Consider the following 26,859-nt stretch of genomic DNA (forward strand, 5'->3'; position numbering starts at 1 on the left):
CCTAACAAAGAGACAATAATGGCCTGCGGAGTGGATCACTGCATTGGAACCTTGCTAAATTGAGTAGTAACATGCCCCATGCTCCTTAATTGCAATTGAAATAAATTGTCACGAGAAAAAATTGTATCTTGATCCTTCGTCTTGTTCTGACAACATTTGTTGTCCTTTATTTTCACCTTCAATTATACTTCCAACAATTTTCTTTCCATACAAATCCTTTGAGGCTTTAAACACCTCAACTTCCTTCAATGCATTCTTCCCATAATATCCTTCTTTTGGGTCAGTGATTAAGTGCATTCCCTAATTGGTTAAGTCCTCTGCTTCTTGAAGCAAAATTTTCTGCTTTTGTCTTTCCTGGATGGCCTGTGTAACGTTTACTCTCAATGACAAAATTTGCCTACATGTTGCAGCTTCACATTCTCTGCAATCCTCCTTTACCTCAATAATGTTCTACTCATGAATTGAAAAATATTCTCTCGCTTTCCTTCATTCATCTCCATAGCACATGGTTGCTATATCAAATCTTCTGTTAGCCTTATGAGAGGTTGTTTATTGTCATTCTCAAAATTCTTAATTTTGGTCACACCTGTATACAACAAACATGTTATGGAAAACATTTTCTCCCTTCTGACTTTCTGTTTAAACTACGTGGGTCTTTTTCTCTTCAGACAAATGAGTTCCTCCCTGAACCCTTTTACCATCTTCTGCAACTTCCTGGATGACATTCCTGTCACTGTTCCATAGAACCATGGCTTGCTCTCATAAGCCTCCTCATCTCCGCCTCGATCTACTCCTCTTTGAGATTTTGCATTCCCCATCATCTTTGGCACATGTTTAACTCTGGTACTTAGTACCTGCAAATTCAAACTCACTCAAACAATTATATATAAATACATTAATTTCTTCCTCCTCATTTGATGTCATGGACACCACTTCCTTATACAGGGGTATGTACATAATCATTTCATCATCATCATCTTCCTCTCCTAGGGTTAATCTGTTGAGAATGCAACAAGATGATGGAGCTTAGTGGAAAGGAGTCGCCTTCACTAAGTGGGCCCGCAGGAAAATTATGGCGCAAAGTCTATTTTTAGACATATTGATCATGGTCTATGAGTTGCAGTATGCTATTTGTGGATGATTGGTCATGTTGGGAAAAATAGATGGACTTCTATTTTTGGTTCACAGCGGAGTGATCCGAGTCTATTCTTAGACTACCAGGCTAAAAATAGAAAAGTCAAATATTATTGTCTCATAATAATATTTAGACTATAAACATTATCTTATCCTCTTGGAGCACTTCAGTTTGAGCTACAGATGTGGCACATGCAGCTGTCAGAAGGAAATACACTTTCTTTGTGGGTCATTTGAGCTATTGCATGCAGGACTTCAGTTAGAACTCAAGGAGTTGAGTTTGGTGGAGTTGATTGTGGAGTTGATGGAGTTGTGTTCAGTTTGACTTGGTTAAACTAGTTGTACTTAGTCTAACTGCAAATAGACTAGTGATAAGTTGTGTGAATTAATTATTAACTCATAAAGCAACTAAATAATACATCAGTTAACTCAGTTGCATGTCAGTGCATGTACAGTTCAGTGGAGATAGGTGTTAGAGGTTGAGATTGCTATCAGTTGTAACTATAGTTGTGCATGAGATCTTGCACAATCAATGGGATTGAGTTATGCCAATGAGTATTGCGCAGTGTGGGCCAATACCAAGTGAATTATAGCCTGTGCTCACGTGATTTTCAGTGTGGGTGATTCTCTTGAAGCATTGTGCAGTGGAGGCAGGCAAAGCAACGGAGGAGATTTGAACCTGTGACTTGTTCGGATCTGAACTAGTTTTGTGTGTAACAGGTGGAGATAGTACTGAGTACTTGTGAGGAGTATTGTACTATGTATTGTTACATGTTCTCAATCATTATAATATACAGATAGTGTGGGGTTTTCAGCTGTATGCTTTCCCTGGGTTACATACTGTGTTAATGTGTGCATGCGATTGATGTTTCATTGTTTTTAATGCTGCTAAATTGATGATCAACGTAGAGGAGGTTATGTATTATGCATGTATTCCGCAATAGTGTATAATCGGGATAATCTCTGTGAATAAGTGTCATATTATTCAAAATTTCTACATGGTATCAGATCTATTGATCATCAGATCTATTATTCAGAAAGTTTTTACATCTTATTTCTTCAGGCAGAGTCTGTAATCAGGCCAGGTAGCCTCTGGATTCATCCTTCCTTTGGAAGGTGAGATATCCGGTAAAAGCCCATATAGTCAATATCTGTACGAGAAATACTTTGTTCTCACGAATTCTAGATTAGAGGCAGTTGAGTTTGGAGCTCCTGGAATTTGAATTTGCAGCAGTGTTTTCTTGGTATCAACGTGGCAATGTCTTTCAACGGATTGCGATTGGAGTATGCTCTTGAGGGCAGCTCGAACTATATTGCATGGAAGGACAGGATGGAGGCAGTGTTGGATGATAATGGGTTGAAGGAGTTCATAGAGGCTGAGGTCCCAAAGCCTACTGATACTGCACAAGTTGATGCTTGGCAAAAGAAGACAGCAAAGTGTCGAAGGATTCTGTTGGAGGGCGTGAAGGATCACATTGTGTCCAGCCTTCATGGTAAGACTTCTCCATACTTGATGTGGAAAGCGTTGATAGATATATTCCAAAGCAAGAGCGATCAGAGGAAGCTGGCGCTCAAGGATAAACTTAGAAACATCAAATGTGAGAAGGGAGACAGTATGCCCAAGTATCTCACGAAGTTCACCCAGTGCAGGGATGAGCTGGGAAGTGTGGGGGTGACTGTCGATGATGAGGACTTGGTGAGCTTGGCTCTCCTTGGTCTTCCAAAGAGTTTGCATTCCTATCAGGACTTTGTCAATGTTCGGGAGAAACTTCCAGGATGGAAGAGACTTTGGTCAGATCTTATGCAGGAGGAGATCAGGCGGAATACCAGGGACGAATCTTCATCAAAGGGAACTGATGAAGAAAATTGTGCTTTGGCTGCCAAAGCAAAGAAAGGGAAGAGCAAGAAAGCTTCTCAGTCTGGTGTGAAAGGCAAGAAGCAGGACATGTCCAAGGTGAAGTGCTTTCACTGTCACCAGCACGGACACTATGCCACTAATTTTCCGCAGAAGAAGAAGAACAAGCAAGCTGCTGGATCTGCAGCAGGAGAGGCTCTAGCCTCGCAGTTTGAGCTTGATTTTTCATTGATCGCATGGTTGGTTTCAAGTGTGATGGGATCGGTGTGGTTCTTGGACAGTGGTGCGTCTTTTCACATGACAGGAGATCGAGATTTGTTTTCTGATCTGGAGGACAAATATCTTGGAGTGCACATCGAGATGAGCGATGATGGTAGATACAGTACAACCAGTATCGGTACCATTTCCTTTGAGAGGGAGTCTGGTAAACCCTTCGTATTGAAGGAAGTGATGCATGTTCCAGGATTGAAGAAGAATCTTATCTCTGTGGCGATGTTAGAAGACAATGGATATGATGTTGTTTTCAGCGAGGGAAAGGCTTTCCTGTGCAGTAAGACAACTGGAGAAACGCGGAAGATAGGGGTTCGAGTGAGGAACCTTTATCAGTTGCATGTAGATGGTTGCGCAGCAATGGCATGCAAGGCAGAAGGATTGGTGAGCCGGGATGATGGCGAGTTGTGACACAGGAGATTGGGTCACCTTCACCATGGAGCCTTGAAGATATTGCAGCAGATCACTACAGGGCTTCCTAAAGGCACTCTTGCACAGTCAGATCAGTGCAAGGGGTGTACTTTGGGAAATTTTGTGAAAGCCACCTTTCACGAGAAGGATAGTCGCGCCATGACGATCCTTGAGAGAATTCGCACAGACGTGTGTGGACCTTTCTCAGTAGCTTCGACAGCAAAACACAGGTATTATGTGATTTTTGTTGATGATTTCTCTCGTAAGCACTGGATCTTCTTCATGTAGAAGAAGAGCGAGACATACTTAAAGTTTTGTGAGTTCAAAGCACTAGTTGAGAAGGAGTCGGGGAAGAAGGTGAAGGCTTTTAGGAGTGACAATGGTGGTGAATACATCTCTGGCGAGTTCAAGGACTTTTGCAGTGCAGAAGGGATTCGAAGAGAGCTCATAGCTCCCCATAACCCACAGCAGAACGGGGTTGCTGAGCGGAATAACAGAACGATCGTGGGTGCTACATGGGCGATGTTGCATGATCAGGGTCTACCCCTTCACTTGTGGGCGGAAGCATGCAATACTGCAGTATATGTGCAGAACTGTTGTCCTCACAGGATACTTGGCATGAGTACACCCGCGGAAGCTTATTCTAGTAAGAGGCCTGATATTTCTCATTTGAGGTTTTTTGGTGCCAACGTTACATGCATGTGACGTAGGATGCCAGGAAGAAGTTGGAGCCGACCGTAGAGGTTGGGATATTTGTGGGGTACACTGATACGCCCCACAACTATCGTGTGTATTTTCCAGACAGTGGTAAGACTGTTGTGCGACGGGATATAAAATTTCAGGAGGAGAAAGCCATGAAGTGTTTGCTTGAGAGGGAGCCACACTTGCATGCAGATGAGGAGCTATTAGTTCCTAAAGATGAGCTTTAGGACATGGATCAGCCATAGGACGAGGTTCATGGAGTGGAAGAGACCACTCATGCAGTGCCAACCATCAGAGGGCAAAAGCGCTTGATAGACGTTGAGCGACTGGCTCAAGATGCAGAGAAAGTTGTAGGACCACCTACAGCCCAACGCAGGCAGAGACAGTCACCTGATCGGTACACTGGATACATGGCTCTTGTGAGAAAATGTGTTGTGACTAAGCCATCCTCTTTCGAGGAAGCTGTGGAGGATCCCGCATGGGTAGACGCCATGGTGGAAGAGTATGATTCGATTGTCAGAAACAGTGCATGGGAGATTGTTCCTAGACCGGAAGGGAAATCAGTGGTGGGTTCGAGATGGATCTACAAAGTTAAGCAGGCAACTAACTGGAGTGTGGAGAAGTACAAGGCAAGATTTTTTGCCTGGGGCTTTTCACAGATAGAGGGGATCGATTATGAGGAGACCTTTGCACCTGTCGCAAGGTATTCTTCCATACGGACGATTCTTGCTCTCTCAGCGCAGATGGGGTGGCACATTCATCAGATGGATGTGAAGACTGCATTCCTCAACAGAGTCATTGAGGAGGAGGTGTACATTGAGCAGCCCAAAGGTTTTGAGATCTTCAGCAGCGAGTCGCATGTGTGCAGGCTCAAGAGAGCGTTGTATGGGTTGAAACAAGCACCACGTGCTTGGTACACACGGATAGACAGTCATTTCACCGGACTTGGATTCTCCAAGAGTGAGGCGGATCCTAACCTATACCAGATTGTGGTGGAGGGTAAGTTGCTTATCATTGTACTTTATGTAGATGATTTTATTCTAACGGGTGATGAGCTGTTGATACTTTCATGCAAGGATGATCTTGCTAAGGAGTTTGAAATGAAGGACTTGGGCCTCCTTCATTATTTCCTGGGATTGGAAATCTAACAACGCAGTGATGGACTATTTGTTTTTCAGGGTAAGTATGCTTGGGAGATACTGGAGAAGTTCAACATGCATGGCTGCAAGCCTGTTGATACTCCTCTTCCTGGAGGTTGGAGGAAGGAGGATGCCACTTCAGCAGAAGAAGTGGATGCCACTGTTTATCGACAGTTGGTGGGGTTGCTTATGTATCTGGTCAATACACGACCCGATATATGCTATGCTGTTAACCAGCTTTCACAAGCTATGGTTAAGCCAACCAAGCTCTTCTAGAAGGCAGGCAAGCATGTATTGCGTTATTTGAGAGGCACATCAGGATATGGTTTGTGGTACAGACAGGAGGATGAGGTGAAGCTATGTGGCTTCACGGATGCAGATTGGGCAGGGAGCCCAACGGACAGAAAGAGCACATCAGGAGGGGTCTTCAGTATCGGGTCAACAGCAGTTTCTTGGTACAACAGGAAGCAGAGATCCGTGGCACTCAGTTCAGCAGAGGTTGAGTATATGGCAGCAAGCTTGGCTGCATGCGAAGCTATATGGATGAGGAAGATTCTGGTTGGGTTGTTCGGTTCTTACTTGGAGCCTACTGTGATTTACTGTGATAACCAGAGTTGCATTAAACTCTCGACTAATCCTATATTTCATGATAGATCTAAGCACATTGACATCAGGTACCATCATATCAGAGATTGTGTGTAGCGGAGAATCATGTTACTTTCATACATTCCAACGGAGGATCGGGATGCTGATATCTTGACGAAGGTGCTCACCAGGAGAAAATTTGAATACCACCGAGGCAGGATAGGGGTTGCTGATAATCCATATCTTGTTGAGAAGGAGTGTTGAGAATGCAACAAGATGATGGAGCTTAGTGGAAAGGAGTCGCCTTCACTAAGTGGGCCCGCAGGAAAATTATGACGCAAAGTCTATTTTTAGACTATGTCTATTTTTAGACATATGGATCATGGTCTATGAGTTGCAATATGCTATTTGTGGATGATTGATCATGTTGGGAAAAATAGATGGACTTCTATTTTTGGTTCACAGCGGAGTGACCCGAATCTATTTTTAGACTACCAAGCTAAAAATAGAAAAGTCAAATATTATTGTCTCATAATAATATTTAGACTATAAACATTATCTTATCCTCTTGGAGCACTTCAGTTTGAGCTACAGATGTGGCACAAGCAGCTGTCAGAAGGAAATACGCTTTCTTTGTGGGTCAGTAGAGCTATTGCATGCAGGACTTCAGTTAGAACTCAAGCAGTTGAGTTTGGTGGAGTTGATTGTGGAGTTGATGGAGTTGTGTTCAGTTTGACTTGGTTAAACTAGTTGTACTTAGTCTAAATGCAAATAGACTAGTGATGAGTTGTGTGAATTAATTATTAACTCATAAAGAAACTAAAGAATACATCAGTTAACTCAGTTGCATGTCAGTGCATGTACAGTTCAGTGGAGACAGGTGTTAGAGGTTGAGATTGCTATCAGTTGTGACTATAGTTGTGCATGAGATCTTGCACAATCAATGGGATTGAGTTATGCCAATGAGTATTGCGCAGTGTGGGCCAATACCAAGTGAATTATAGCCTGTGCTCATGTGATTTTCAGTGTGGGTGATTCTCTTGAAGCATTGTGTAGTGGAGGCAGGCAAAGCAGCGGAGGAGATTTGAACCTGTGACTTGTTCGGATCTGAGCTAGTTTTGTGTGTAACAGGTGGAGATAGTACTGAGTACTTGTGAGGAGTATTGTACTATGTATTATTACATGTTCTCAATCATTATAATATATAGATAGTGTGGGGTTTTCAGCTGTATGCTTTCCCCGGGTTACATATTGTGTTAATGTGTGCATGAAATTGATGTTTCATTGTTTTTAATGCTGTTAAATTGATGATCAACGTAGAGGAGGTTATGTATTATGCATGTATTCTGCAATAGTGTATAATCGGGATAATCTCTGTGAATAAGTGTCATATTATTCAAAATTTCTACATAATCCTTTCTCTGGTTCACAGAAGTGGACTTCCATTCCACCATACTAGGTGAATCTGAGTTCTTCTTTCACTAATGAAGCTCTTAGGCTATGCTTTAGCCTCTTCTACAATAAAGACCACTTCATCTTCTCTCTCCCTTTCAACACTCATCCACCTCTCTAGGTTTTTTGGAGCAAGCTTACTTTCGTGTCTCCTCTTTGGACAATGTGTCCATGCTTTCGATCTGCAAGGACCTTTAATGGTTTCTCGTCTTCCTTACATGCAAACCTTGCATCCACACATAATTTGTTAGTGTTAAAAATACAAGGTACTCTGACCTCATTATCCATCACCTTCTCTTTCTTTAGACTTTCCACCAATCCCTTCTCCTTATCTTCAAGGAGTGATCCACCTTCTAATTTCACAAAAATGAATTGTCCCTCCTTTAGGCTCAGCAGCTCTAAGATTTTCTTCTTCCATCCAGGCTTTTGTCAAAGGCCTCGTCCTCAGCTTCCCTATCTCTATGGCTTTTGGGGATTTCCTCTTAAATTCCTTCTAATTAACAGATAATCTGACCTTCCTCCTCATGTATCTTTGGCTTTCTTCCCTATCTTGTAGCAGTTGCATTAGCACATAAGTTGTGCCTTAAACCCACTCATATCCTTTTCAAATTCCTCCTAGCTTAGTTTTCTCATGCCATTTCTCTTGGCATCCTTCTCCTCTTTGTTGTGGCTTTTACTTAACCCTTCATCATGACCAACAATGGTCACCTTCTTCCTTCTTTGCATGTGCTCCTCCATGTTCATCGTGAGCTGCAACCTAGCCCTGTAACAAGCCTCACCTCACTTGTTGACTGAACACCTCACCTCATCCTAGCTATTGATGTCCCTATTGATTCCCTCCTTTGGAACCTCTTGAGCACTATTTGCTCCTCTCTGGCAGTTGCACCTACTTCTCACCTCTTCAGAAATTTTTCTTGTTCTCTTCACCTCGAGGACTCTCTCTATCCCCTTTTCAGATGTGGTCCTTCTACTACAAACCTTTCTGCCACAGTCTTGGAGAAAACTACTCATTCTCTTCTCAAAGATTTGTCGATATCAACTATAATGTTGCGACCAATTTCTTAATAAAATAAAATTTAAAGCCCAAACTTACTTCCTTTAGTGTAGTCTTTTCCTTTACCTCAATGTACTTGGCTCCCAAATCCCTTATATAATTTCTACACTGACAATTCTTCTTCAGTTTTCTATGCTTCTCTGTCTCCTTCAAGTGAAAATTCCTCAGTCTTCTCTACCATGGGACTCTTCACTATCTCGACTCATTCCTTCTTGTGCAATTTTTATTGATCATTTGGGATTGTTCTATCCTGCTTCCAACCTTCAGTCTTGGTATTTTTTCCAATCCTGCTTTTAAAAAACAAAGCCATTGCTAGTCATAAACCATAAAATTTCTTTATTACCTTTTGGTTCTGCGCCAAATCTCCATGAGATTCATTTTTCCCCTATCGTTGGCAGTTTTCATTCACCAGCTACAATATCCCTTTATATTTTAATATCCAAAGAGCTAATGGGCTCTTATATCACTTGACAGCAAGCCCCTTTAATGGCCTACTTCAATTTTCTCAAGGTTCCTCTTTGTATGGCGGTGGGCGAACCAAAACCTTAACACCAAGAGCCTTGGGCCATAGTTAAATTCCACATGGCATCTCAATCCTCACGGCGGAAACCATTTTGCTTCTCTAAGTGGTGGGACTTCTCTTTTATTTTAATGAATCGAAATTCATCCTTTATAGATGTTAGTGCAATTCCCTATAAACTACACCCTCGTTTGCGTCTCTTGCTTTCTTAAAACTCCTTTATAAAAACCCCACCAATGTTAAATGTGTATAGAAAGAAGAAAGAAATAAATTATTTTAATGTCCACGAGGCTAAAGATAGCCTATGGGACATATTGCTTCTTCACTTGCTTGATGTATTCGACCATTTTTCTGTGAAGCTTCAAAATAAATTCTCACAGTTTCTCGACAAACTCCTCGCTAAATAGATTATCCCAAGAGCTGGCTGCCAACATATCTGCATAACTTTCCATGTTGTGTTTGAAGGCCTCACATTCTAAAATGAAATGTTTTTATGTTTCCACTTTTTTAGAAGAACAAAAAATGCATACTATTTGCTCCCACACTTCCTTTGGCCTTTTCCAGCGCCCTATTTCACAACAGAGTTGATGAGAATTAGTCCTTAACTGCGCAATAAGAATTTTGGCTCTCCAAGATATATTGGCCTCTATGTATTCTTTTGGTTGATGACTATGAGTGGGATTGAACACTTCAATATAGTACTTTTTCTTTCTTCCTAGCTCCTTATCCCAAGTACCCTTGTGGAAATTTTTCATAACAAAAGCTTTTATCTCTTTTTTGTCTATGGGACACACGTTCAAGCAAATATCCCATTTACTAAACCATTTTTTATTTTGCTGCATCCAAGTTTTTTTTCTCTTGCACAATCTATCATTAAAGACAACCTTAGGTCATCTACCCTCTTCCATTTGCTCAATTTTTTTTAAATACCTTATGACTCGCACCATAGCAATTGCTTCAATAGGAGCAGTCCATGTTTCACTTTACAAGATAGCATAAGGAACTACACTTTTAATCTTAAATTTGTTTGTAATCAATCGCTTCTCAATTTTCTCAATTTGTCTCCACTGCATGTCGGATGCACTGTTGGCCCATATTTCACAACCATAGAGAATCACCAGAATCACTAGAAATCCAAAAGGAGTTTGAGTGGTTTTCCAGTCCCTTAACTCTGCCTCTCTACACCTATTTTGAAAAGCATAAAATGCTTTCCAACCCCCAAAAGTTATTTTCTTTCTACAATTATTCCATCTTAGATTTTTGTTGAAGTCAATTCCGAGGTATTTGTAATCCACATCTTCTTCTAGAATGTTTCCTTCGAAGTAGAACTTATGCTGGTTATGTTTTTTTTTCTTAGAGAAAACCACTACTTTCGTTTTGCTGATATTGATTTGCATCCCCACACTTCTACAAAAATTCTCAAGGGGTAGTAAGTGCTCTTGCAAACCAAGAGCCAATTTAGCAATAAGAATAAGGTCATCTACATACAAAAGAAGCCTTATAACAAACTTGTCCAAATAGATATCATCACCCCCTTGCGAATTTAACCACTCCTCAAACTTGTCGATATATAAACCAAAAAGGGTAGGAGACATTGGGAAACCTTGCTTGACCCCGATACTACTTCTAAAACTTTCAAAAATGCCTGCTGAAGTTCTAATTTTGACTTTCACCTCTTCATACAGCCTATGCACAACTGCTTTCAAATGTTCAGGAACCTCAAGTTCCTCCATTCTGTGCCAAAGCTTATCCCTAGGAATCGAGTCAAACTCTTTTCTGAAATCAACAAAGCAACAAAAGACTTCTTCCTTTTTCTCCCAAATTTTTTCAATGATGTGCCTTAAAGTTATACAATGATCAACTATGGAATGTTTAGGTCTAAAACCTGCTTTAGCACGCTTATCTCTTTCTTATGCCCACTTGCTAATTTTGTTTTCTAGCATGCTTCCAAATAGATTTGCAAACAAATGGTTTGTCATGATAGTCCTATAATCAGAGGGATTATTAACGTCACTGCTCTTGAAAAGAGGTATTGCCAGACTAATTGTCCAATCTGTGGGGAGCCCCTGTTGTATGATGTTGTTGAAGATTTTTGTAATGTGAGGTGCAAGAATCTTTAAGCCTCACTTTAGATATTCTACTTGGAGTTCAGCTAAGTCTTTTGCTTATCCAACACCCAACTTCTTGGTACCCATCTCTACCTCTTGTACTGTGAAGAGTTCAATGTCAGTGTTGACCAAGGGGGGAGGGTCAACCTTGGGAACCTGCTCATAGAGTTGTCTTGCACAGTGAAACCATTTAGAAGTTGTAATATTATTTCCAATTTGTATCTTTTTCGGTTGGAGCTCCTTCCAAAATAATTTGGGATTATTTTTCCCAAGAAAGATTAGTTCTTCCCTCCTTGAAACCATGAAATCGACCTTTTTCTTGCTTAATAACCACTTGTAAGCTTTGAGCTTTATGTTATCCTTGTTTGCCTCTTTCCACATTCTCCTTGCCTTTTTGCATTTCTCGTCAAACCAAGCATTAACCGGAAAACAATTTGTTTCAGACTTCTTAAATTTTGCTCTTTTGCACTTTGCAAGTGCGCATTGAATTAAATGTGTTAATTCATGACTATGAAGGCTGTGAATTGTAATTTTCTCCTTCTTGAAGAGCCTCTCTAGCGTCATTGTGAAGGTATTGCAATTTTCTAAGGTCAAAAGAATTCTACCCTATAGGAGATTTTGTTGGACACACTGAATTTTTTACTCTAATTGTTTCTTTCCAATCTAAGAGAAACATAAATAAATTGGCTTGTGATCTGATTTCAAGTCCCATAGTTGATCTCCAATCAAAACCTCCTCCATTTTCTCACACAAACCATGCGAGAAAATTACATAATCTACCACACTTGCTCCATTGTAAGTATTGCAAGTGAAATTACCGAACTTTTCCCATCTAGTTAAGCCATTACAAATGACTAAATCAAAGGCCCCACATAGAGTAAGCAATTGTTCACCAAAGAGATTGCAACCATTGTCTTCTGAAATTCTTTCCCACTGATGATTACTTTCTTCTGTAAGCCAGATAGGGTCACAATCATTTTTACAACAAAGAATGCTAGCTTTCTCACTTGCAATCCTAGCATTGAAATCACCCACTATAAGGACTTCACCTGGCTGCGAATATGTTGCAATATCCGCTTTTAAGGCTCCAAATGGATCTTTGTGGTCAAGCCCTCTACCTTTGTAGATTTTTGAAACCTGCAACGCAAAATAACATGCTGCAATTTTGATGTGGTTTCCATTTTCTGATATTTTAAACCAAATGAATTGCTTATTTGAGTTTTCTTTTTTTAACTGAATGAGACGACCTTCTTTCTCCCTTACTAAAACCATGATACCCCCATGCCCTTTGCCATTCCCTGTTGCCTTGTTCCATACTGTCATCTTCTAGTATCCTTCAATCAGAGGTGTCTTGCACCCTTCATGGTCATGTGTTTCTATAAGGCAAATAATGTCTCTATCTTCCACAATAGGCCCTAACCCAGGTCCTCGTCTCCATGGGTAACCTCTACAGTTCCAACGAAATAATCTTAAGAAAACCTGGGTATGACTTGATTGCTATTTAGTTTGACATGCAAGACTCACATTTGAGTTTTTGTCCCTGCTTTCTCATACTGACTTTTCTTTCTGATTTCTTGTTGAAGAGTTTGTTGCATCTTCTTTATTACCACCTTGCTACTCTGTTTTGGGAGGTCCAAGTCGTGTTATCACAACTTTGCCTTTATAAATCCATGCTCTCTTGCCTTCATCTCTTGCTACCCTAACCTTCAAAATTTCCTCCCTTCTTTCCTCATATTGTTTTACAGTTAAATCTTCTTCTAAAAAATACGGGAACCCCTCAAGAGATGTTTCTTGTTTAGAATGATATATTTATCACGCAAGCTAGGCATGATGAATTTTATGGGCCTGGCTCTCTCCCCGTTAAACTTACCCACCCTACATGCTTGGCATATTTGTCTTTGCCATAGCAGCTTGTCTTTCAAGAAGTCTCTTGCAAGGTCAAGAGTGCATTCATTTTTCCCATAGTCTTTCACCCCTTTAATAATTATGTTCGCTGCGCGATTTTGTCTTTCCTTGCCTTCACTATCTTGCATGTTGTCAACTTGAATATTTGTTTCTCCTTCCTTATTAGCAGAATTGCTAATAACTTGAACCCAAGTTTTGGGAACTTTGATGGAATCTCCTTTCGTTTCATCTCTTGCTTTCTCTTTATGTTTGTTTATTTGGGAAATCATTTTCCGTTTATCTTGGGATAATTTCACATTCACTGCCTCTGTACTTTCCACTACAAATTTCTTTATGTTTTGCACATCAGCCTTCTGTTGCCATTATGTCTTCCCTATCAGGAAAGGAGTTGTTTTTAGTGTGACTTTTTGAACTTTCCGGTGCCGGAATCTGGTGGAAAAATTTGAGGTGAAATCTTGATTTGTGTTATTTAAACCAGTTTTTTCACTATATATATGGATTCAGCACCTAGAAAACCCTTATGACACTTTGATTGCACCCATCAAGCTTGTGATTTCAATCAATTCCTACTGGATTTTAGAGAAATTTGACGAAAAAACCCACCATAAAAACTTCTAAAAAATCGGACTAAAAACAACTCCATAGAAAAGCTCCCTGTCACAATATCATTTCAGGAGTAGTCTACCTAGGCTGTAGAATGGCCTTTTTTCCGGCACCGGCCGGAAAATCGTCCGGCTCCGACTACCGGAAATCTCTCCCTCCTCGGCCACCATCTCTCAGCTCCACCACCCTCTTTCTCCGCCCCCTTGTCTCCTTTACATAACAAATCATGGTGTTGTCCGGGCATCTGAATATTGATCTCTGGTGTGAAGAAAATTGCACAGAGGGGAAAATAGTTCCCACAACTAACCTTGTCAATTATGCCTCCTCCACAGGAATGTATTCACATTGACCTCCCTGTACTCATGCTGATCCAACCTTCCTCAACAGCACTGTATTCACATTGACCTTCCTGTACCCAGGCCAATCTAATATCCACACTGTCGAGGCCGCTGCAATCAATTCTGGAACCATGGACCTGTATTTGCCCATGAAGATCTACTCCAGCAAAACAAGGGAACCATGGTTTCTTCGAGTCTCAAGATCCACCATTTATTACTGTTTCTATTGTAATCAATGTCTCTTCTAAATGTTAAACCCCATCACATAACGTAACTTATCTTATCAATTATCCTTCCCCTGCCGAGGAGGGAGAGATTTCCGGTAGCCGGAGCCGGACGATTTTCCGGCGGGTGCCGGAAAAAGGGCCATTCTACAACCTGGGAAGACTACTCCTATCATTTCATTTTATATCGCTTTATTCTTTTAAAACTTTATTGCTTTCTGCGAAATCCGTATTCGAACCTTGCGCTCCCCGTAAAAACCAATTGGATGTCAGCCCGACTTGAAGTCTGGAGGTCGAACCTTGCCTCCCCATTGATTCACTCCACGTGCACCGACTCCAGTGAGCCCGAGGCCCGACTTCCAACTGTTGTAAGTAGTCAGGATCGGCACTATTATTTTTTCCACAAAACCGATTAAAGGGAGCTCCGCTTGTCGGGTGCCCAGCGCTTACGCGCTCTAATTCTTGCTTGCTGTAAGTCGAGGACTTCAATACCTGAAATCGTTTCAAGGACTTCCACTCTCCAGTGAATCAACAAGAGCTCGTACTTCATTTTGTTCCTCATTTGATGATGGGAAAAGGATTCATAATTCTCAACGGTAATGTCAGAGTCCTCAATCCTCTTTAGCTCGCTCGCCTTCTGACAGCGGTTGGCCGCTGGAACCTTCGAATCGAATTGCAGGGTATACGCATAGACTTCTTGGTTGCACGCTCGCTCACCATCAACGCTGATCTTCCCTTATTGGCTTCTTCACGATCCAATCGGAACTCATACGCATAACTATACTCGATCCGTTTTCAGAGAGTCGACCCTAAAACCATAAATGATGATTGGTGGAATTTTGTGCCGGCTCGACTTTTTTTGGTTGAATGACAATTATACCCAGAGATTGAACGAGGTTCCCTCATGCGAGATCCTTCACTTCGTCCCTTCCAGCAAGCATATTTTTGCGAACCTAAGTTGAGGGATTTTCTCATCTAGACGTCCAAACTGGCAGGATTCAAATCTGTCGAGAGACTATGCAAAGCAATCATATATTGATACACAGAGCAGATTCAAAAAAAGGTCGTATTAATTCTTTACCAAAAAATATATACAATTGAGTTTTATGGAACTCTTGTCCGAATCCTTTCTCGTACTAGGCTGGGAGCTTCCCTTCCTATTCTACAAATGCTTCTATAAAATAGTATTTTTCAGGAAAATATCTCTACAATCAAAGAGAAATTGGATATCTGTCCAGTAAACTAAAACTACTAGATTTCTAACTCTACACTTGTTACATGGCCAGACACTAAAACAATCTAACACCTCATCTACTAATTGGCAATATTGCAATGAGCCACATGGCTAGACTAACAACCTAGATTTCCATTACAATTTCTACACAAAAGTTAAATCTCCTTTCTAGAATTTACATGGCTCCCTTGGGTCCTAAACAAAATGATTTGCTTAGGGTGATGCTCCTGCATCAGAAAGAAGAACTAGAAAACAAGGAACAACATTGTGTCACATTGCTTCTTGTCATTCAATCTTCCAACTGCAGTGACGAATTATAGTGAAAGAAAAAATAATGAATTCAATCCAGCATCCCCAAAATTGATGATATTGAGCTTCAGTCAACGATATGTACATTTACAAATTCCAGTTTCACCTTTCTAGTAGACAAGTCCCTAAGAGTGGGAGTGTAACCAAGGCGGCATAGTGAGAGGACTTCTTTACCCTATTATCCTGCTTAATTAACCTTATCCTCATAGAATTTGGCCACTGAAAAGGAAGAAAATAAAAAGAGAAAATAAACAGAAGCCTCGTACCCCAAGGCATCACACTAGAAAACTGCCAAAACCAAGATGTAAATATCTAGCAACTAAAATCATGAAGCCTCGCAATGAAAGCAACACACATTATAGATGGGGATATATTTTTTGTAAAGAGAATGGGCAATGCCAACTACATAGAATAAGAATAATCTTTTTCATCTGTGTTCTTATGCAACATTCTGTTTTTGATTCAGGAAAACAAAATTATGGTTTCCACCATTTAAGGATTTGGGGCTACTATTTTATCAAAATTGCATGAATATCAACTAAACACACATCAAGTCCAAAACCCATTTATGGCCACTCGTTATGAAAACTTAAGACTTGGGTCATATGGAGAAATGGATAAGATTGGTCACAAACATACAATGAAGGAATACACCCGAGAAATCGTCTCATTTAAGTCCCTGTACAGCTTTTTATCTACATATCCATTGACTTGTGATGACAGAGGTGGTGAAGAAGGTCCAGAATCCAATCAAGGAGCAAGATAACCCAAGTTATACATACCACCATATCCTCTAATATCCTTCCAGCTCTTCCAGAAGAACTGCTGATCTATTGACATGAATTGTTGCTCTTCATGATTATTAACACCCATCTACAAAATCTAAGGACTTTATAGCTCAACAATGTAGCTATACTAGACTCAAAATTAACATTTTTTGAGTTTAATGACAGATCCATCTCCTGCTCCTGAAAAACCTATGGACCAATCTCATCTTTGTGCCAAATGTATAAACCCAAATGCTGAAAACCACCAAATCATCATACTAAGTCTGGATCTCCTATGGTCCTCTGTTTCTTCTGTCAAATATGGGAACCCAGCTCAAGATCTGTGACAATTTCTTTGGTGGATCCACCAAAACTTATGTGATTACTCTTGATTTCCCAAGCAGAGAAAAACAAAAATCCACTAAAAATTATGTGGTTACTCTTGATTTCCCAAGCAGAGAAAAACAACAATCTTTCTCAGTATTCAGATTTCAATTCTCTTGTCAAATGAGCACCCTCTGTATGTTTGGAAGTTTAAAATGCACAATATATGGTTACGTTTGACTGAAGTAATTGATGTAAGCTACATGGACCATGGTATGTTGGGCACTCTAAAAAGGACCGCATGAACAGTAATTACTTGTTTAAGTTGTTATGGACTACGGTTCTTTCAAGTCTCTGTCAATCCATTGGTTTGAAGAAAATTAAGGGCAAGATTACAAGGAAAATCTCCTTCAATATCACACCAAAAGTTAGTCTGTCAGCATGCTTTCGAGACCATAAAGATTATTGAAAGTTCTATTATAAAACTTGACTGTCAATTCAATGTTGTGTCATCGTCAATACAATCCAAACATCTTCTAAAATCCATTGTTTTTCTCCTTTTTATTTCTGTCTGCTATAAATAGAATGATTATTGTATATGTCACGGTGAATGGTGTTATCTATTTCAATATGGAAATGGCTAAAGAGGAGGTTCCTATCGTGTCCTAGACGAATGGTGTAATGATATGATCTTATTTCAGAAAATGTTGTCCTTCTACATCCTTCAACACAAATTTCTATATCAGAATGTGACTCCCTAAAGGCTAAAACCAATCATTTACGGCTAGATTAAGTTGCACATGTAGGATGTGTAAATGGATGTGTTAACTCTGAAAATCCCATATTCTTTAATATAATGAAAAAGGCTGTAGAGTTCTGACACGAGATGTCTTTCATTTCTTCAAATGATGTAGTAGACACAGAACCCACCCTGTCCCATATAAAGATCAGAAATCAATATAAGGGCAACATCCAACTCCTCTTTAATATCTCCCTGTCATTTGAAGAAGCAAACCAAATAAAAAATCTTCAGGAAATTGACTACTGCAATCTGTAGGGATCTCAAAATCCAACTCCTCTTTAATATCTCCCTATCATTTGAAGAAGCAAACCAAATAAAAAATCTTCAGGAAATTGACTACTGCAATATGTAGGGATTTCAAAATAAGATAGGCCCTTGGGCAGACACTTGTTGAAACATACATAAAGACAAGTGGAAGAATCCATTATTGGTAAGCCCAAACATTGTGAATGTTAAAACATAGCGATATTAAGAGGATATCATGACTATGGAGTGAAACATAGCAATATTAAGTGGATATCATGACTATAGAGTGAGTCCTATAGATTATAGTGATAATTTCTCCTCTAAGTTTATAGAAAAATACTCCGAAATTATATGACATGGTTTTAATTTTCTTTTTGTCATTCTATATTTATATTATTTTTCTGTGTCATGGCTATGACGTGAGCTTCACTCACGCCAGAGTCCAGACTATAAAAACATAAGTGCATACAAATTTCAGTGAATGTCCATAGCATAAAAGTGGAGAGAATTTCTAGAGAGCGCTACATATTGACATAGAAGCATTAAAAATTTGGATGCAATGTGCATTTCAATGAAAAGAAGCAGCATCTATCCTTCACTTCCATGCAAGGAAAAATACAAGAATTTGATGTGAGGCCAACTACAAAGCTTCTACTAAACGGAATATGTGAGAGCTTTGACAGCAAACAAGCGTGAAAGAGCAATATTTTCATAGGCAGCTTTCACCAATTTCAGAGATGCTTAAGAATAACAAAATGAATTTTCATGAGATGAATCCATACAACCTTTTCCCTCCATTCCTCCATTAATGGATGGAAAACTGAAACACATCAAGACATCTAGTTCTACAATCTCTTTAGTTACAAAAGCATCTAGTTTTCATGTTGAAAACTATTCTTTTCCAAAGTCTGACATCTTCATAGGCTAAAATGCAAAAATTGGATCATTTGATGCCACTGCATTATTCCTTATTGCATTCATCGGCAAGAATAGCAGATATGCTTCGTTTTAAATTCCTTTCAGCAACACTATTTTCCACCAAATCCTTTCTAAGTTTCTCCAACATAGTTGACACATCTCTCATAGTCGGACGTTCTTCAGGTGAATCTTTTGAGCATAGCAAACCAACATGTAGGAAATAAACTATGCATTTATATGCATCATTTTCTCCAATTCCATGTCCATCCATCTCCCTCAAGAGACCACTGTCAATTACCTCTTTCACTCTATTTGGAAATGCTAAGTTCACCCACTTATGCAAGTTCAAGTCTCCTACAAACATTTCACTAGTTGGCCTTTTTCTAGTAAGCATTTCCAATAACAGAATGCCATAGCTATAAACATCCCCTTGAGTGGAAACCCTCTCACCCAATCCATACTCTGCATTCAAGAAAACCTTGATCAAAAATTACTCACAAGTCTATCTATGATTGTTATGAAGAAAATACAAATAAATATAACGTTTTAAAAACTCCATACCTGGGGAAATGTAGCCCACGGATCCTTTTATCCTCATTCATATGACTCCATCCAGAAAGTTGCAGAGAGAACTAGCTATAATTGGCTTTGAGAATTGAAACTGCAAGAACCACACAACTACAAGTAAAGGTATCTTGGCAAAAATTCTGAATCTAAGGTAAATATAGAAATTTTTAGTATGAAACGTGAAATTCAGATAGCATTATGAATTGAGGATAAAAGTTCAGCAAAATTAAGTGTACATTGCCCCCAGCTTTGTTGATCTAGTATATGGGGCTAAGCAAGCTAAGTGGTGTATTTGGGGGCGGACAGTCTATATCAATCGATTTTTCTCTGGTTTCATTGAAGGTTTTGTGCTTTCCCTTCATGAGGTCAGAGGCTGAGATATCAATTGAACGTTGCCCAAATCCAATTTCAAATTCTTCATCAATCGATACTCGAAACTTTCAAAGTAAAATATCAATCTGTTAAGAGAAAGTTGTTTCTCTCCCAAGTTTCAATGTATCACAGTAAGAGCAAGTTGTTTCTCTCCCAAGTTTCAATGTATCACAGTAAGTAGATCAATATTCTCCCAAGTTTCAATGTATCACAGTAAGTAGATCAATATTATGTGCAGGGAACCTGTCATGGTCTATGATGATATGCTAAGAGAACAAAAATTGACTTTTCTAAATAGACTTGTTTCTTATAACCATCTGAAAGGCACTGCCACTGACATATTTTTCATGTTTAGTGTAGGGGAGTGAAACTATGATTCAAATGCCAAGTGGTCCAGAATACTAGAAATTGCTCTTAAAAAAAACTTTAATGAGACTTTGGGTTTGACTTTTGTTCGGATTCCTTGTCATAATCAGTAGAGAAGCTCAACTTATTAGTAATCAGTTCATCAAAATTACTTTTCCAAACAACAGAACAAATGGTAATTTCACATCTGTACTACAATACTGGCATCGGTAATTGCAACATAAGCTCATATTTCCATCATTTGCTGAAAATTCTAGTAAATCTATGAGAATACCTTGTATCTCTATAAGATAGAAAATGTCCTTTGTATTAGAAAAAAATCACCAAAGAACTATCATAGATCTGAATTAAAAATAATTCTACATAAATGCTCCACACATGTAATGCCATAGTCTACAATGTCAACTGGTTAAATGGTCAAAGCATAATACTGTTTAGCTTTTCCACTAATTTATCGACTAGGCATACTCTAATTATGCTAACAGAATCAAGCATTAGAAAGAAATAAATCCATGTAAACATCATGCTAATGCTTCGTTTTTAGCTTGTAATCGGTGAGTTAGGACATCTTCCCATAAGCTAAACTCAATGTTGGCAACAGAATGTGGAAATGGATGTAAGCCAAACAGCATCAAAATCTACGGAATCAAAATCTAAAGTGTAATTATCTTCGTTCACTTTAGTTATTATGAGTAAGAAGATATGCATTACAGCCGCAAATATCCAAGCCAAAATTATGTGCCCAAAGGAATAAGATGTTTCTGGTTTTTTTTGCATATCCTTGGGCTGTTCTCTTTGACTTTCACGTCCATTGGGGTCTTGCTGCATTCAGACCTCCCACTCAACGCTGAGAATGCAGTTGCCTAATAGGCATGGAATTAGGTCTGATCCCTGAGATTAGTGAGCTCAATCTAATATACTAGTCCCACAGAGCCACTTGGAAGGACGGAAGCAGAGGAAGCAAGAAGAAATAGAAAACAAGGAACAACATTGTGTCACATTGCTTCTTGTCATTCAATCTTCCAACTGCAGTGACAAATTACAGTGAAGGAAAAAATAATGAATTCAACCCAGCATCCCGAAAAACTCATGATACTGAGCTTCGGTCAACGATATGCACATTTCCAAAATCCAGTTTCACCTTTCTAGTAGAAAAGTCCCTGAGAGTGGGAGTGTAACCAGTGTGGCATAGTGAGAGGACTTCTTTAACCAGGGTGGCATAGTGAATGTCATAGTGTAACATAGGGTGGCATAATTAACCTTATCCTCATAGAATTTGGCCACTGAAAAGGAAAAGGCACTCAGAGTCACTGTTAATGGAGAAAATAAACAGAAGCCTCATACTCAAGGCATCACACTAGACAACTGCCAAAACCAAGATGTAAATATCTAGCAACTAAAATCATGAAGCCTCCCAATGAAAACAACACACATTATAGATGAAGATATTTTTTTAGTAAAGAGAATGGGCAATGCTAACTACATAGAATAAGAATAATCTTTTTCATCGGTGTTCTATGCAACATTTCTGTTTGTGATTCAGGAAAAGAAAATGATCATTTCCGCCGTTGAAGGATTTGGGGCTACAATTGCATGAGTATCAACTAAAAACACATGTCCAAAACCCATTGATGACCACTGGTTATGAAAACTTAACACTGGGGTTATATGGAGAAATGGATAAGATTGGTCACAAACATAAAATGAGGGAATACACCAGAGAAACCATCTCATCTTAGTCCATGTACAGCTCTTTATCTACATATCCATTTGACTTGTGATGACACAGGTGGTGAAGAAGGTCCAAAATCCAATCAAGTAGCAAGATAACCCAAGTCATGCACGCCCCCATATCCTCTAATATCCTTCCAGCTCTCCCGGAAGAACTGCTATTGACGTGAATTGTTGCTCTTCATGATTATTAACACCCAACTGCTAAAATTTAAGGACTTTATAACTCAACAATGTAGCTATACTAGACTCAAGATTAACATTTTTTGAGTTCAATGACAGATCCATCGCCTGCTTCTGAATCTATGGATATCATGGAGTGAAACATAGCAATATTAAGTGGATATCATGACCATGGAGTGAACCCTATACATTACAGTAATAATTTCTTCTCTAATCAGGAGAATACTCTGAAATTGTATGACATGGTATTAATCTTTTTTCAATTCTATATTTATATTATTTTTATGTGTCATGATGTGAGCTTCACTCATGCCAGACCTTACAAGCACAAGTGCATATAAATTTTGGTGAATGTCCATAGAAATTAAAGTGGTGAGAATTTCTAGAGAACGCTACATATGGACATAGAGGCATTAAAAATTTGGATGCAATTTGCATTGGACTGAAAAGAAGCTGCATCTATCTTTTACTTCCATGCAAGGAAAAATACCAGAATTTGATGTGAGGCCAACTACAAAGCTTCTACTAAATATACGAGAGCTTTGACAGAATGACAAGCGTGAAAGAGCAATATTTTCATAGGTAGCTTTCACCAATTTCGGAGATGCTTAGGAATAATAAAATGAATTTTCATGAGATGAATCCACACAACCTTTTCTCGCTATTTCTCCATTACTGGATGGACTTTTGAAAAACATCAAGACATCTGGTTCTACAATCTCATCAAAATATTCCATTACAAAAGCATCTAGTTTTCATGTTGAAAACTATGGCACAAATAAATATTACATCAGATTACTTCTACTACTAAAATAATATAAATACTTGTAAAATAATATCAAATATTTGCAACTAGAAGAATACAAATCTCTTTCCACATACATCTTTATAGACTAAAATGCAAAATTTGGTTCATTTGATGCCACTGCATTAGCATTAATCCTTATTGCATTCAAGTTACTATTGGCAATCATAGGAGAGATGCTTCTTTTTAAATTCCTTGAGCAACACTCTTTTCCAGCCAATCCTTTTTAAGTCTCTGCAACATAGTTGACACATCTCTCATAGTTGGACGTTCTTCAGGGGAATCTTTTGAGCATAGCAAACCAACATGTAGGAAAGAAACTATGCATTTATATGCATCACCTTCTCCAATTCCATCTTCGTCTATCTCTCTCAAGAGACCACCGTCAATTACCTCTTTTACTCTACTTGGAAATGCTAAGTTCACCCACTTATGCAAGTTCAAGTCTCCTACAAACATTTCACTAGTTGGCCTTTTTCTAGTAAGCATTTCCAATAACAAAATGCCATAGCTATAAACATCCCCTTGAGTGGAAACTCCCTTACCCAATCCATACTCTGCATTCAACAAAACCTTGATCAAAAATCTCTCACAAGTCCATATAAGATTGTTGTTAAGAAAATACAAATATAAATAATGTTTCAAAAACTCCATACCTGGGGGAATGTAGCCCACAGTTCCTTTTAGAGCAGATGACGAAGTAAGTGAATCACTAGAGGTTGCACCAATTAATTTTGCAATCCCAAAATCTGTTACATAGGCACACATGTCTGCATCCAACAGCACATTGCTTGGTTTTAAATCACAATGCACTACTTGCACAAAAGAATCATGATGAAGATATTCCATGGCATGGGCCACATCTATGGCAATATCCAATTGTGTTCTCAATCCCAATTCACACACATCCTCATTATTGTTGCCATCTTTATTAGGATATAAATGCTTCTCTAAGCTTCCATTACACATAAACTTGAACACTAAAGCTTTGAAATGGAGATTGAAACATGAGGCTATGATTCTCACAAGATTTCGATGTCGAACCCTTTGCAAAACATTACACTCTGCTTTGAAACTCTTCACAACTTGGTCATTTAGGAAATGGAAAATCTTCACAGCAACAAATGTGCCATCACTCAAAATTCCTTTATACACTGATCCAAAATTTCCCTTCCCCAACAAGTTTTCTTCAATAAATCCATTAGTTGCTCTATAGAGCTCTTGATATGAAATACTTTGATGCTCTGACTTATAGGAAATAACTTGTGGAAAATCAAAGTTTCTTATATGAAAATTCCCTCTTTTGAGAAACCTCAAAAATAGACAACATAGTACAAATCCAATAGCACCAACAATGGGCAATAGTATTTTTTTCAAAATACCAAAATGATTTTTTGGTGTTGGACATGCTGGCAAGGAAAATACTTGTGGCCCACAAAGACCCAAATTTCCATTCAAGGATATGATAATGGTATGATTTGTAGAAAACTCTCCTTCTGATATTTCTCCTTCAAGATTGTTAAAAGATAAATTCAAATAGTGGAGCTCTTTCAACTTGTTGAGAGTAATGGGTATTGTACCGGAGAGGGAGTTGGAAGAGAGATCCAAGTTCATGAGATTTTGTAAATATCCAAGTGAATCTGGAATGGAACCTTCTAAGGAATTGTTGGATAGATTTAATGATTCGAGTGCAATGCAAGTTCCAAGTGTTGGTGGAATGGAACTGGTTAATAAATTTGCAGATATGTCTATAGCTAAAGCATCTCCAAGTTTCCCAATCTCAGGAGGCACGGGACCATCCAAAAAATTTGATGACAAATTTAAATAAAGGTTCAAGTAAGGAAGAGTGGCGACTTCTGGTGGTATTTTTCCACTAAGTCTATTGTGAGACAAGTCAAGTAATGCCAAATTTCTACAATCTCCTAAGCTGGTAGGTATTTTATCTGAAAAGTAGTTGTGATGAAGAGAAAGGATCCTTAGTTGTTCAAGATGGTGTAAGGAATCTGGAATTTTTCCAGAAAACATGTTTCTACTGATATCTAGAAGACCAAGATGTTTTAATTGTTTCAAATCAGTGGGAATATTTCCTTCTAATCTATTGTTTCCTAAATCCAGCCTTTCTATTTTTTCAAGGTTACTTAATGGTGGTATACTGCCATTTAAAAGATTTCCACTTAAATTTAGAAAGTTCAAGCTGCTCAGATTGCCAATATGTGGAGGGATGTTTCCTTCTATTATGTTGCTTGAGAATGACAAGTAAGACAAATTGACAGAAAGTGTGCTTATCACATGGGGCAAAACACCACTTAGTTTATTGTCCCTCAAGTCTAGATCTTGCAAATGGGAACAATTGGTAAGAAATACAAGAAAAGGCATGGTTGTAGTGGTTCCGCTATCAAGTTGATTAGATTCTAAACCTAATCGTTCAAGGAGTAATAAGTTACCCAACTCTACTGGCACACTCCCACTCAACTTATTGTTGCCTAGTGATAGTATCTGGAGCTTGGAACAATTTCCAATAGAATTTGGTATGTTTCCAGTTAGTTTATTTCCCCATAAATAAAGAGCATTCAAATTAAATATTTTTGACAGAGAAGTGGGAATGATGCCTACCAATTCATTCTCATATAGAGAAAGCACTTGCAAATTGGTGAGCAGACCCAAATCTTCTGGAATGGTGCCAGTGAGTTTGTTATCAGAAATGTCCAAGTAGATGAAAGCAGAAATATTTGATAAAGAGGTGGGAATGGTACCAGACAATTCATTGCCATAGACAATGAGTACTTGCAGACTGTTGAGCAGACCCAATTCGTGTGGAATCATACCACTAAGTTTGTTACTGAAAATACCCAAATACGTCAGAGTAGAGATATTTGACAAAGAAGTAGGAATGGTTCCAGACAATTCATTTTCTGATAGCTCAAGTGTTTCTAAACCTGTGAGCAAACCCAGTTGTGGAGGAATGGCACCGGTGAGACTATTTCTTCCTAAAACCAAAACAGTCAAAGATGAAAAGTTGCCTATGAAAGAGGGAATGGTACCTGTGAGGCTGTTTACTGCTAAGTTTAGGAATTGTAGACGTGTAAGAGAACCCAACTCCATGGGGATGCTTCCGTCCAGCTGATTGAAAGACAACGTGAGTTTTCTCAACCGAAAGAGGCGCCCCAATTGAAGTGGGATATGACCGTGAAGGTTATTTCTAGAAAGATCGAGGGAGTGGAGAAACGACAAATTGCCGAGAGCAGGAGAAATGGTGCCCTGCAGACCCATGGCAGTGAGGTTGAGCGTGGTCACTCTGTCCAATGGATGGCGGTGGGTGCAGGTAACCGCACTCCAATTGCACAACGGGACGGCTAAACTCCAATCAGCCATGGATTGATTGGGATTGTGGGTGATGAGCGACCTGAACTCCAATAGGGATTGTCGATCATCATGAAATGTGTGAGCGGAGGAGGAAAGGAAGAGAAACAAGAAGAGCAGAGAAAATGGAAAAGAGAAACAGAGCATCGCCATGTTCGAAATGGAAATGGAAACAGGCAGGAGGGAATCGGGAGGAGGAGAAATACCATTGCGTTCTATAACCAATCTTACGCCTATTTAACACGGAGCCCGCCGGTAGCAAAGTCAAGTCAACATATTCGCCCACCGGAGCTAAAAATATAGAACATAAATATTAGACAAACCAGCGTAGTAAAGACTAAGAATAAAAAAATTCCAACCCTGATCAAAATCCTATTTGAAAATGTAATTGAAAACATTTGATTAACATACACGTGTAGATTTGTTGGTAAATTCTATCTGAAAATGTAGGAGAACAAAATTTAATTGATATATATATATATATATGCTTTTTCCTTTCACAGGCAAAACAAATAAAATAATTAATTTAATTTAATTAATATGGAATGTACGTTTGTTTTGTAAATTCTGCTTAG

General features: G+C 39.0%; 1 protein-coding gene across 3 annotated transcripts; it reads right to left on the reverse strand.

Annotated features, from left to right (window-relative positions):
• Positions 1–18,500: 18,500 nt before the first annotated feature.
• On the reverse strand, positions 18,501–26,526 carry LOC149225090 (uncharacterized). Of its 3 annotated transcripts, XR_016249569.1 has the most exons (4): positions 23,581–26,522; positions 23,002–23,481; positions 19,462–19,561; positions 19,228–19,362 (listed from the first exon to the last, which is right to left on the reverse strand). XR_016249569.1 is itself a non-coding variant. In XM_089386445.1 (2 exons), the coding sequence occupies exons 1-2, from the start codon at positions 26,435–26,437 to the stop codon at positions 18,944–18,946; spliced, it is 3,276 nt and encodes a 1,091-aa protein (XP_089242571.1). In that variant the 5' UTR covers positions 26,438–26,526; the 3' UTR covers positions 18,501–18,943. The 3 variants fall into 3 exon arrangements, 2 of the variants coding, with proteins under 2 accessions (XP_089242571.1, XP_089242572.1); XM_089386445.1 differs by lacking the exons at positions 19,462–19,561; positions 23,002–23,481 and having other exon boundaries at positions 18,501–19,362; positions 23,581–26,526; XM_089386446.1 differs by lacking the exons at positions 19,228–19,362; positions 19,462–19,561 and having other exon boundaries at positions 21,799–23,481.
• Positions 26,527–26,859: the final 333 nt, after the last annotated feature.

This window comes from Pinus tabuliformis, chromosome Q (genome assembly GCF_031772625.1).
Source record: "Pinus tabuliformis cultivar Carrire ecotype Pingquan chromosome Q, CPIR1, whole genome shotgun sequence".
NCBI lineage: Eukaryota > Viridiplantae > Streptophyta > Pinopsida > Pinales > Pinaceae > Pinus > Pinus tabuliformis.